Here is a 14,222-nt window from a genome sequence, read left to right on the forward strand (position 1 = left end):
CTGAAATAGGTGCAGATCTTCATTTTTGTAAACAGTTTGTTTTTAGCAGTAATTTAATGCTGGGCGTGTCATCGTGATTGACAGCTGTGATTGACAGTTTCTCAAAGCAGCGCGTCTGAGCTTCGGCAGGAGACTGAAGTAGACTGAAATGTTATTATTCGATTTCTGTGTTATTTTACCATGACAAAATGAGTTCAGCAGTAAACTATAGTTTCTGACATACATGATCCTGGTGGAACACTGTTTATTCGCTAAGTTCAGGGCTTTTTTCGGGCTTTATTAGTTTGCTGATACACGCCTAGCCACCCAGATAGCAAAACACAGTTCCGGCTAGATTCTCGCCTGCCGGAGACTTATCTCTTAGAGCTCAGACTGACTAATGTTACCTCTGCTGGACCTACTCCGGATGCCTGGACTCACTACCCAATTCCAGCCCGAGTCAATCGAGCCAGATGCGGCGGCCGAGCGAGCAGGCGCTGCCGCATGCGAGCCGCAATCAGCCCGTGACGCCGCGAGTAAGTTATGCGCTGCGGCCTGGAGCTGGCGCGATTGAATATATAAAACCCTCATATTTGTTAACGTTATTACATCCATTTGTGTTGATATGACAGCAAACGCATGCTGAGAAGTTCGGGGGGCGTAGTTGATTTTACATAAAGCGTTTGATTGGAAGCTCGACTCTGCTCATTTTCGCGGCTCCTCCTCTGGCTCCATCAGACAGTCCTTCTGCGCATGTCTGGCTCCAATTTCAGCAGTCTTTTGCGACAGTTTGTGCCCGTCAAGCAGACGTTTTGCCCTCAAGGCGTTCAATGGGAAAAAGGGCTGTCGCGTCGTCCATATTTTTTACAGTCATTGATGTAAACACAGCAGAAATGTTTTAACCAGCAGGCCTGTGTCATATACAATGCAGATACTTAATAAATAACCTACTATAAATTAAAAGCATTAGCGCATGCTATGTTTTTGTTTTCACAAGCTTTGGAGACGTAACATAAATTCCGCGTTTAAATAATATGTCACCTATAGCTTTCGTCATGAGCCACGGCTGTGTTCAAAATGGCATCAATGTTTTCAAAGTGCACTGCGAAGGGAACACTATTGTAAACATGGAGATCGCTAAAACTGAACTGTAAAAATACTCTGACAGCAAAATACACCTAAAAGAGAAGACTTTAATGCTAGAATGTTCTAAACGAATAGGGCATAGGGGGGATAACTGGGAATAGAACACAGCCAGAAACTACATTTCTAATTACAGCTCCAGAGGTGTAATTGCAAGCATACAAGTTTTGTACATCTAGTGGTTAAAATAATGATGTGCAACTGCGGCCCATTTACTTACTGGCATCTAGTGGTCAAAATAATGTTGTGCACCTGCTGTCCATTTATTTACTGCCATCTAGTGGTTAAAATAATGTTCACCTGCTTTCTATTCTTTTACCACCACCTAGTGGACAAGAAAAGGATGCGCACCTGCTGTACATTCTTTAACGCCATCTAGTGATCCAGAAAATAATGTTCTTTTGTTGTATATTTTTACTGCCATCTAGTGGTCAAAATAACAACAAGCAACTGCTGTCCATTCATTTACTGCCATCTAGTGGCCAAAATAATGATGTGCATCTGCTATTCATTTTTTTACCACCACCTAGTGAACAAAAAAAGATGTGCACCTGCTGTCCAATGTTTTACCGCTACCTAGTGGTCCAGAAAAAAATGTTGAGTTGTTGTCCATTTTTACTGCCATCTAGTGGTCAAAATAACAATGTGCATCTGTTGTCCATTTTTTGACACCATCTAGTGGTCGAACAGTTATGTGCACCTGATGTCAATTTTTACTACCATCTAGTGGTCCTGCTTAACCTCGGCTAAGCAGATCTTTTAATCGGTAAATGCCAACGGGCCCAGCGGGGACTCGAACCAGCTTGTTTAGTCTGCTTTTGTTGCGACTGCACCAAAAAGCCGAACAAAATCTGGTGCCTTTGAACCCAAGTAAACGCAGCAGGTGTGAACAGCCCCTTAAACAGTCTCCTGTGGTTGACAGTGATGGTGAAGGTGCTCTTATAATGAAATTTCTCTGCTGTCTTCACCCTCATACTGCACTCCAGAGCATTCACTCACACATCTACTCGTCTGTTTAGTGTTTCTACATCACTGGACTAGATAACTGCTCTCAGGATGTCCGCGCCACCATCTGTGCCAGACTCCCGCTGTCATTGGCAGCCAGGTATATTAACCCTTCTGTACTGTTCAGACTGACTCCCCTTTCATTATGTTGGGGGCTGTTTTTGCCCCTTTGACTTTCATTATAATCACATTCATTGATTGCAAAGCCACATGCATTCTTAACTGTTACTAGTTTTCCCTGTTGGGAAGGGGTCAAATGTGTGTGTGTATGTGACAGTGTTGTCTGTCTGTCTGTCTGTCTGTGTGTGTGTGTGTGTGTGTGTGTCTGGGAGGTGTAAAAGTCCGTCGCTGCTGATGGATTCGTTTCTGCTCGACTCTCAGCAGACAGAAGCGTAACGATCCTCGAGCTAATTCGTTACTGCTGACACACACTGCAGAGTGTGTGAGAGTCTATCTGTGATTGTGTGCATTTGTGTGTGTCTACGTTTGTCTGTCTGTCTGTGTGAGAGTCCATCTGTGACTGTGTGTGCATTTGTGCGTGTCTGTAGGTTGTCTAAGTTTGTCTGTAGGTGAAGTCTGAAAGTCAATCCGCCTGTCATCTTAGCCCCCTCACACACACACATCTGTACTGGATCTCTCTCACACAGTAAAGCGCTTTTGGGAGTTTTTGAGAAAGTGGCGCCCTCTGTAGGACAAACAGACCCATTACAGATTTTCTGCACGGAGCATTTATAAAAGAATAATATGCAAGATGTGCAAACAGCCACAATTAAAAAAAGTCTCATTTCTGTTCCCTAATATCATAAGTAAATGCCTTTGTATGTCTATATTTTCTCTGACCTCCAATAACGATCATTAGCAAATCCTGAGCATCAATATCCAATTGATAACCATCAAAATTCCTACATAAAACATGTATGAAACTTATTTTACAAAAATAATTTTGATATAATTCTAATACTGTATAGTGTTATACTATTTACAGTAACTACATTTAACTATAAAACACTGCAGTGACTCAGATTCCTGTATTGTCACTCGAGTCGTTGTTTCAGAGTCCAAACAAAGATCATCCTCTAAAATACTGCTTTTCTGTGCTTAATTAGTCAAACAGTTCGTAAAGTTGCATGTTTACTCACAGTTCTATTGCATAATGAACCCCATAGGATGGTTTTCCAAACTCCTTTTCCACGCTCAGTCACAGTCAAAACGTAGCGCTCACCTAATCACACACACCTGCGTCAGTCCTACCGATTCAGCGGCACTCCACCCTGTGGCCAAACAAAGAACTACAATACAAAAACGGCTCTCACAGCAGTCCTCTACTGCACACTCACCCGCTGAAAAGTCTGAAAAATAAAGTCCATTGTATATCTAAAACAAATGTTTTTTTTAAACAAAAAAAAAATCTTAAACAAAACAAAAAAAAAAACTGAATTTCACCGTACTTATAATGTAAATCAGTGAGATGGTATAATAACGAACCACTTACATTAATGATATAAATGATAGAAATAAAATTATATAATTATGGGAGAGATTGTGATGATAACCTCACCGCCGAGAGGAAGTACGAACATATAATAATATTATAAGTTCGATAAAATATTAATAATAAACTTGGTTATCATTTTGATATTTCTCATCTAAACGCAAGAAAAACCAAAATCTTAATAATATTTCACTGTAATTAATTTATTTAAATTGTATGTAATTATTTTAAATATGATAAAATGGCCAATAATTGATGTATATTTGCAATAATAGTTAATATTTTCCTTTGATAACTTCGTATGTTCAAAATGTGATAAGGCGCGTCCACAAGATGGCGCTACCTGCACATCTGTGGTGACTGAGTCAGGGTGAGGGCTGAAACATTTCTGACACTACAGATATATTTATATAAGATTTGCCACAGTCAAATATTTGTACTTTCTCTGTATATTTACTTTTTATTTAAGTTGTAATCTTTCTACAAAGTTTTCCTTAGGAGGAACCCCAGGTCCTCGTCATCATGACCGCGCTCCGAAGGAGGGGTCGCGCGCACAGACGCGCTCCTGCAGAACTAGATGAGCGAGTTCACGCGTAACGTACAGTGATTTAAAAGCCATTTATTCGCACTGTACACGCACAGAAACGGGATGACACCGGCTTTATTCGTTTAACCTGCTCTACTAAGCCATTTCAAGATGTTTGGGTAAGTTTAACCAATTTCTTTATAGCCGTTAACCGTTTTCAAAGTATTCGAGTTAACGTTACTCGTGTTTGGGAGAATCTCAGCGATATCGCGAATATCTGAATATGTTTGTTGTTTTTTACATTATAACTATAATATAATATAATACGACTAAGAATGTTTGTAAAGCAGCTGTTTTTATCTATTTCCACTAGGAGTTCATATTTATCGTGATTAATTTGACGTGTTTTGTCAATATAACACCGTACTGAGAACTAAAGGGAACCGTGTTTGTCATTAAAATATTCATAAACAAATAAACTGACTGATCATACTAAAAAAACATATTTAAAATAAGGCAAATTTTACTTAAACAATATAAAAAGAGACGTAGAAGAGTACAAATACACCACTTTTTATAATAATAATAATATCACAGTTGATCCCAACATAAACAAGGAATTAGCGTTCATTTTATATTAGTTGTTATTAATAATATTATTGTAATTAAAAGTGATAGGAAAAACACAAATATATATTTGTACAATCCTACTTCTCTTTTAACACATATAAGTTATTGTTCATTCCTCGTTTTAGTGTGTTGTGTTATTGTTTGCATCACTATTGTTTAGTAAATGTATTACTACCTAATGGTTTTACCATGAATGTTTATGAAGAACTGGTGTAGTTGTGTCTTCCGGCTGTAGTCAGCGTGTCTCGCTGAACCTAAAGGATGTGTTTCAACACTATTCATGTTTGTTGCAGGTGTGTGTACATCATGTGAAACAGGTCAGTCAGGTGCGTGGAAATGCCCAGACCATTTCGCACGACCCCTGACCCCTCGTGCTTGACCTCGTGACCCCAACGACATCAGGAATGGACGTCCACATGCACAACAGCCGGACGCTGCACTACGGCCTGAATGACTGCGCTGTGAGTATGAATCGATTCAGCTCGATTACTTCTATATGACAGTAAAAGCCTTACTATTTCAAATCGTGGAGTGTTTAGACTCAAAGCCAAGAATAATAACTGCAGCCAGGCCAAACCCAGCCTTATTTGGATCAAAAACGTTTTTGTGAGCGGTGGAAATACACACTGATTTATCCACAAGCGGAGAAACCAGTTGGTTGACAGGACGGTCTTTGTGTCGAGGACAGGTGTGGTGTGTGTGTGTGTCTCTTACTCACTGAGCTCACAGAAACCATCCTGTAGTAAAGGCAAGAATGCAGTCGGGCAGCATGTCAAACATTAACACATCCGCAGAAAACCAGCCGGTTCTGAATGACTCTTCAACACACTCTCTGTCAGATGCCTGCAGGATGAGCAGCACTATTATTAGAAATCATAGAGCTGGATTTGGTAATCCGAACAAGCCCTGTTTGGCATGAATGATTTCTAGAAGGGCTGCACGAAATCTAATATTGCTATATTTTATTTTTCTGCGTTAAATGCTGCGATATCAATACAGCTTCACAAGAAAAGCACTATTTGATAGTTGTCTGGGGAGTCTAACAGTATTCAAGTATAGAAATTAAAAACCACAATGGAAAAAAAGGCTTTTCTTACTTTGTCTCGTTTCTATAGTCCAAATATCAAAACATTCTTAGGAGTGAAAATACTGTTTTGTTTTGACTGTCAGAAAAATGAAGAGATTTTCCTTTGAACAAGCGAATTATCTGCCCGGTGGAGTAAGTCAAATAATCTGGTTTTGCTTTGAAATGTAGATATTTGGACTAGAAACAAGACAAAACTCTAAAAAAAGATTTTTTTGGGGCATAAATTACATAAATTCGATATAAATACGATGATTAAACATAATTCTGTAGCTCCTGCTCGATTATAATTCAATTAATAATTCTAACACTGCCATCTCGATGCTAAATCAATTTATTGTGCAGCCTTAATTCTTAATATCACTTGTTGTTGTTGATTACAATTAAGCATTTATACACATTTTTCTTAATAATAACAACAACAATACTTTACTATAGCTCCTTTCCAGTACTCTAGACAATTTTACCAGAGCATAACACAGTAAAAAACAAACAAAATGTCAAACAAACGTATGTCTCATTCAATGCATCAGATTAATTTACTCTGAAACAACTACATTTAAAATGATTGACCATTATCACATCGAAAACAAGCTGAATGAAACCTATAAAACCAAGTAGTTTGAAGGATTGTGTTAAACATTCAGATGACATTTCATTATGTGCACATACAGTAGTTAAAATTTGGTTCTTTGAACAACCCCCGTTTACTGATGTGGTCCGTTGTTGAGCTAGTAATCTCGCTCAGTACGAGAGGAACCACAGGATTTATATATATATATATATATATATATATATATATATATATATATATATATATATATATATATATATATATATTTATATATATATATATATTTATTTATTTATTATATAATATATTTATCATATATTATGTATATATATATATATATATATATATATATATATATTATAAATATTATATTATTATGGTTTTATATATATATATATATATATATATATATATATATATATATATATATACACATACATACATATACACACACACACCTTTCGTTGGTCTCCAGAACAGACCGCTGTTGTCCATTGACTTATTAACAATGATTATTATGTCCTAATTACCCTACCATTGCCTAGTTAAGCCTTTAAATTGGACTTTATTATGCATTTTATGATGTTTAACTATTAAATCTAGTATGTTTATTGGTTGAAATTTGGCCTGTCCCAATGTCTTTTTTGTTGTAGGACATATTGCATCACAATTTATTGTGATGAACGATATTATTGTCATTTTAAGATCCTTTTATGCCACACATTATTATTAAATGACAATATAATATCATCACAATGCAAAAGCACTCTTTCACAGAACACATCATATTTCATTATTAAGAATATTTGGTTTAATTATAGTCATTTTAGCAATTTATTAATGAGGCATTGAAGTCAGAATGTGAAACCACATATCCCGAATAAACAATAATATCTGTTAAAGGTTAAGAGTAACAGAGGCTGTGATATCTGCTGCCAGATCTATTTTCAGTCATCAGACACCCACATGAAGATATACTATAGTCATTTACAGTAAATACTGCAGTGTTTTTAAACATACAGACACCACTAACAGAGATAGAGATGATGCACAATCAGCTCAAATGTTGCTAGGATTAGTGTTGTATGTGTGAGCGACTTATATACTGCATCACCATTAATGATTGCGCTCATGGCCATCGATTGATTATTGATTAATGTGTTGAGAATATCTCTGTTAAACAGCACATGGGAATATTTTGATTTCACAGGAGGGCTAATCATTGGTCTGTCTGTATAAACTAGATATTTAAAGTGTGTTTTTCTGCAGATCATGTTAAAAATGTATGATAGTCGTTATTTGTGTGCTGAAAAAAAAGCAATAGACTCCAGTATGATACACCGGGATAATTTGAAAGCTGTATCACACTTGTTTACACTTATACTGTAGGTCTATGGTCCTGTGTTAGTGGTTAGACAGTTCAGATGATGCTCTGTCTCTCTGTGTGCATGAGATGATTGTGCAGGCTGTAATGTGATCAGTGTTTGAACAGTCCGATATGCAGAATCTGCTGCTCCTCTACAGTCTAATGGCTCAAAGTGAAGCTGATCCACAAAGGTGAAGCAACAGCAGTGAACAGAGGAGCCGTTCAGGGTGAAGGGTGTGTTCAGGGGCCCGCTCAACAAGCAGACTACTGTTCACACACACAGTTTCTCTCATGAAAACACACATACACTTGCACACATACACACAACATACTTATTCATACAAACTAATACTCCTACACACACACACACACACACTAATACTTTCACTTACCCACAACATACTTAGACACACACTGCCACACTCAAACTCACACTACACACACAAACAGGGATGATAACAAAATATAAGCAATTTAAGCATAAAATATGTTTATATAAATATTTATAAGCATAAAATAAACATTTACACACTATTTACTCTCCCTCAAGTGATTCCAAACCGCAATGAGTTTCTTTCTTCTGTTTATTGATAATAATAATAATTATAATATTAATAATTCAGCCATATTGCAGAAACGTGTGGTGTGCAGACCGCAAGCCACACTCCAGCTGATTGGTGGAGAGGAGATAGAGGGCTCTATTTTACCTGTCTAGGTGCAAAGTCTTAAGTGCATGGTGCAAAAGCATTAAGGGTGTGTCTGAATCCACTTTTGCCATTTTAAGGATGAAAAAATACAGTTTGAGCCTCCACCATTCGGCCTCTTTACTTTCTCTTTACTTTACTCCTTTACTTTGGTGGAGTGAGGAAACGGTGCTGTACACACTCCACTGAACACATCCATTAGCCAATATATTTATTTACTTCATTAAGCGCAAAGATTTGCTATAAAACTATTTCTAAATTCAGTTTCAATCTCCAGCAAATGAATAAATGAACGATAATACCGAAGTGCGAGTTATATACAAGTTTTGTGGAGTTTTGTGCGGGTGCAGACTGAGTTTTCCTTTAGTAACACTGTGATCTCTGTGTGTGTTTCTGCAGGAGGATGATCTGCAGTTCCTCAGTTTGGAGGAGAGGGAGTGTATCCAGTTCTTCGAGGAGACCATCGACTCTCTGGAGGAGAAAGAGCGGCCGGAGCGAAGAGGAAGAGGAAACGGAAACGGTAGAGCAAGTGGAGCAGAGTGGCAGGTGGAGAAGCAGGAGACGCGCGCTTCAGCACAGCACAGTCCTGCAGATCAGGACATCATCGATCTGGTCCACCCGACAGAGCACACACACAGACCCACAAACACACTGACAGGTACACACAACAACAACAACCACAAGAGATGCTAACAATTAACGTACAAAACTAACCATATTGATTTTGTTAGCGTAGATTGCTAGTTTTGTAGTGAATAATTCATCAGTGCGTGTCATTTTCTGCCTAGTGCCATGTTAAATCTCATATTTTAACTTGTCGTTTCTCCATTTATCATTTTTGACCCTGAATAAAAGCATTTGTTCTTACGCAGCTGTAAATTTGTTCACTTTGGCAGATCTCCGAGAGCTGGTTTCTCCTGCAGAGACTCATGTGAAGGCCAGACGAGACTCCAACACATCAGACAACCAGCGCAGGAGCAGTCTAGAGCTCCCACAATCCCACAAACACGGCCCTCCGACCCACGCCAAGCCCACACGCCTCCCCGAGAGCATCAGCCTCCTGCTGGGCAGCCGCGAAAACATCCCGCACTCCATCGCAGCCGAAGCTGTGAGCGTGCAGGAGCGCCGCGCGCTAATGCTAGCAAACCTCAGCGGATCAGCTCACCCTCTGGATGGTGGAGAACCAGCGTGTGTGCGAAACCTGCCCATGCGCAGCGTATCATTTTGCGACCCAACGCCAGATAAATCCAGAATGGAGGCGCTTTCAAAACTCGGACTCGCTCAGAGACGAACGCAATCCGTCGTGCACACAAAAGAAGAAACCAATGCTAAACCTGCAGTGATGAGCACTGAAACCAGATTCAACCCCAAATCTGACGTGCACTCATCTCTAAAAGAAGAATCCAGTGCAAAACCAGCAATGATGAGCACTGAAGCCAGATTCAACGCCAAATCTGACACTCATTCTTCACCAAGAGATGCAGAAATCAAAGCTAAACCTGCTACGAGGAGCGAAAGCATGGAGAAAGCATTTAGATTTAACCACAAATCTGAAGTCCACTCTTCTCCAGTTGAAGAAATCAGAGCTAGACCTGCTACAAGGAGTGACAGCATTGAAAACTCATTCAGACACAACCCTAAATACGAAATACACTCCTCTCCAGTTGAAGAAATCAAAGCTAAACCTGCTACGAGGAGCGATAGCATCGAGAAAGCATTCAGATTTAACCACAAATCTGAAGTTCACTCTTCTCCAGTTGAAGAAATCAAAGCTAAACCTGCGACAAGACGCGACAGCATCGAAAACTCATACAGATACAACTCTAAATCTGACATTCACTCCTCTCCACTTGAAGAAATCAAAGTTAAACCTGCGGCAAGAAGCGACAGCATTGAAAACACATACAGATACAACCCTAAATCCATCATACACTCTTCCCAAAGTGAAGAAACCAAAGCTAAACCTCAAATAAGACGCAACAGCACTGAAAACACCACTCTCAGATCTGACCAAGACACTACAGATCATCCCAAATCTCCAATGCTCACCAGCGCTGAAGTCACTCAAAGCGGCTTCAACAGCTTCGGTGGAAAGAGCATCACTCTGAACCCTACGGCCTCCTTCAGAAATGAGTCCCCGTCCATCCCGGCGGCCAAAACAGAAGCACCGGAGGTCCATCTGAACAGCTTCGGCGGCAGATCCAGAGTCGTGAGCTTATCCGAACACACCCGACCCAAAACCTTCAACTCTACAACTGATGACAAGAGCTCCAACTCAGAGCCATCCTGGAGGAAGCAGGCGCCCACTCCTGCTCCGAGACCCCAAAGAGCGCAGCCTACAAGTGGCCCACGGCCTCCAGCATCCCCAGAGCACCGCCGCAAGTCTCTGCCCAAACAGTCCTTCCGCACTCAGGGAATTACGGTGCAGTTTTCAGGACGCGGAGCCACCGATGAGGCCCGCCGGGACGCTCTGCGCAAACTGGGACTGCTAAGAGACACGTCCTAACACTCAAGTGTATGTCAGCATTGCAGCACAGCCTGTAAAAGTACGCTGCATTCAGAAAGATCCCTGGCATTTACTACCTTTTTTAAGCTTAATTAGCAGGGCTCTCATTTATTAACGTGATGTACACACAAAACACCACTTCCCATGCAAACAAACAACTCGATGGCAGAATGCAAGATTTTTAAGACAACTAATATAAATCTAAACATAGACTTCTTGGATAAAACAAGGATAAATTTGTAAGTAAAGATCTAATAGACGTATAACAATAGTCTAAAACTAACTTTAAGGTGCACAAACGAGCAACTTAAGACTGGTTATGTGGTCTAGGCTCGTATACTAAAAGCAGCTTGACAGAGTAGAACAGATTCTAGAATCCTCATTCTATGATGTCATAGGATGAATAAGTTCCACCAAATTCACTGCCTGTTTAGAACTGTTAATCATATTACAGCTCATAGCCAATCAGAGCAGTGGGCGTTTACTTTTGAGTCTACAATTGGCCACGCCCATTCAGTGTTCTGATGAGTCAGAAACAGCTCAGACAATAATGATAAATGCTTCTATGTTTGATGATGATCTTCACACCGTTATAAGCGCACCTCAGAAAACTTTGCATTACTAAACGCTGAGATACTTCATGACCCCTTTAAGAGCTACAAAAATACAGTTGTGGATATCTGAATTGATGAATCAGCATCGCACATACTGTACATAAATATAAAAAAGCATACTACTAATTAATATTGTTAATTATTCATTAAAAATTGACATTAAGCTGTAACTGAAAAAAATGCTGGGTAGATTACTTGGTGTAATTAGTCATTTAATATGCCACATTATGATTTATAATTTCTTGTTTTAGATTTGGATCATTCTGTGTCATATTTATGTAAAATATAACGGGAGAAAAAGTGTATGCATTGCATGATGATGGAGCATTAGGGAGTACGTTTCATTTAAGAGTTACATTTAGAATTAATTAGGAAAAGCTATAGAAAAATCAATAGAAAAGCAATAAAAAAATACTAAATTATTATTAAATATTATACTTGACTGTATCATACTTATCCATACAGACCATTTACCAACATTAGAGAATCCTAAATGTGTACATATAACGTTCGTTTACTGAAAATATTAAGTTTATATATTGCGACAGACAAGAAAGTTAAATCACAAATCTAAATGCAAATATGAAATGACTCTCATTTTGAAGCTGTATACATGATTAATTCACTAAAGTAATTAATAGCTGTAGTTATACATTATTAAAAGACTAAAGTAATAAGATCATCAGATATGCAATGCTGAGCAAACACTCATTAAAAGGGAATGATTGTGTAAATACAGTTGATTTTTAAGAGCATACACACATTTACTGCCACTTTATGTATATGCAGTCATTAATTAAGTGCTTTTTAAGAAAATATGTAATATAAAGTGATTTCAAGTATTTATTTGTAGGAAAAACAGTTCAGTGCATGTAATCAGTGACTGCCCGAGCATGCAGTTTAACTAAAAACAAACAACATTAGCATTACCTTATCTGCCACACGTCCAGAATTCAGAAAGCCGACACTGCTTTGAGGATTTACATGTAAAATGAGTCTACTTTATCACTGAGGAGCATCTCAGACAGTGCTTACATCTCTAAAACAAACAGAACACAAAAACAGGTGGAGGTGAAGGGAGTCTCACAGCCGCCATCTTTGTTTATCAATCACATGACTCCAGAATGTGTTTTAGCCAATCACCTCCTCATTATCATGTGACTGCTGCTGAGATCCTCCAAGAGACCCTCGCTGGTGAAACGTCTACTTTAAAGGTTCGCATGTAAGAAAACATTAACAAATAGTACAGAGCTAGTGTTGACTGGTGTATGATAAGCTGAGATGTACACTATTTTTACCTCAGTGTTTGTAGAGGAACGCCCCACACCTCGTCCTGATGCTGGCAGGTGGTGTCTGAGAGTGTGTTGTTGTAGTTGTGTATTTGTTCACTGTGTGTGTGTGTGTGTGTGTGTTGTTGATCTCTCCTTCCTCCTCTGGCAGCAGGCCTCACTCTTCTGTCTCATAAATGTAAGTTTAGTTCCTCCCACACAAAACCACAGACGTCCAAATGCAGAGTGTGTGTGTGTGTGTGTGTGTGTGTGTCATGTGGAGTTCACTGTGAATGAATGTGTGTGTGTGTGTGTGTTTGTGTGCTGTTTTTTTTTATTTTAGATTTTGACTCCGGTATTTTGCTTCAAACGAAGCTGCTTTTGAAGGACACAGAATGCATGATTGTGAATGTGACACCCCTTGACACACACACAACATACATACACACCACACACACACACAGTCACTGTGTGCAGGGATTGAACTGGCGACTCCTGCATGGCAGGCGAGAGCTCTAATGAACACACTAAAGGCTGAGGCTGCAGCGCTGACACTGGAACACATGACACACACATATATGTGCTCTCTCTCTCTCTCTCTCTCTCTCTCTCTGTGTGTGTGTGTGTGTGAGGGATGTCATGTGTTGTTCCAGTGCCTCAGCCTTTAGTGTGTTTATGAGAGCACTCACCAGTTCAATCTGCTCACAGCATCTGTGTGTCAGAGCGGTGGGATTACACACAAACCACACAACATACACCACACCAGCACTGTTCAAGTTGTGTGGTCTGTGTGAGTGTTTGAGTGTGGTGTTTGCTGTGTGTTCAATGTGACACAACATGTACCACACACAAAGGCTCAACCCACAACACACACATTTAACACACTCGCAACAACACGACAATGAACACAAAGAAAACTGATGCACAGAAACACAGCAGCGCTCCTCTGTGATGGTGTGTGTGTGTGTGTCTGTGTATGAGAACGTTGCTGGTCAAATGTCTACTTTGTTGTGTGTGAATAAACTCAGCTGTCCTCAGATCACTCACTGCGTGTGATTTACTGCACTGCGTTACACTTGCAGAATAGAGTGAAGAGCAGGAGCGCTCATTAGTATCTAATGAATAAGCACTAGTATCTACAGAATAGACACTAGTATCTACAGAATAAGCACTAGTATCTACAGAATAGGCACTAGTATCTACAGAATAAGCACTAGTATCTACAGAATAGACACTAGTATCTACAGAATAAGCACTAGTATCTACAGAATAAGCACTAGTATCTACAGAATAAGCACTAGTATCTACAGAATAAGCACTAGTATCTACAG

At 39.3% G+C, this 14,222-nt stretch overlaps 2 protein-coding genes across 7 annotated transcripts in view; one reads left to right on the plus strand and one right to left on the minus strand.

Annotated features, from left to right (window-relative positions):
* Nucleotides 1-12,751, minus strand: part of LOC101885658 (glutamate receptor ionotropic, kainate 2-like) — a 100,505-nt gene extending 87,754 nt beyond the window's left edge. For 2 of the 6 annotated variants that reach the window (XR_012401679.1, XM_073946821.1), the window contains exons 1-2: nucleotides 12,554-12,749; nucleotides 5,494-5,618 (exon numbers count right to left, since the gene is read on the minus strand). The gene's annotated coding sequence lies outside the window, so the exon portion shown is untranslated. Of the gene's footprint in view, nucleotides 1-3,266; nucleotides 3,399-5,493; nucleotides 5,619-12,553 lie in introns of all 6 variants that reach the window. The other 4 variants (XR_012401678.1, XM_073946820.1, XR_012401680.1 and 1 more) reach the window with 4 other exon arrangements.
* Nucleotides 4,258-13,933, plus strand: proser2 (proline and serine rich 2). Its single transcript, XM_002661314.8, has 4 exons — nucleotides 4,258-4,324; nucleotides 5,069-5,236; nucleotides 8,903-9,161; nucleotides 9,400-13,933. Exons 2-4 carry the CDS (start codon nucleotides 5,180-5,182, stop codon nucleotides 11,007-11,009), a joined length of 1,926 nt encoding a protein of 641 aa, XP_002661360.3. The 5' UTR covers nucleotides 4,258-4,324; nucleotides 5,069-5,179; the 3' UTR covers nucleotides 11,010-13,933.
* Nucleotides 13,934-14,222: the final 289 nt, after the last annotated feature.

This window comes from Danio rerio, chromosome 4 (assembly GCF_049306965.1).
Source record: "Danio rerio strain Tuebingen ecotype United States chromosome 4, GRCz12tu, whole genome shotgun sequence".
Classification (NCBI taxonomy): Eukaryota; Metazoa; Chordata; class Actinopteri; order Cypriniformes; family Danionidae; genus Danio; species Danio rerio.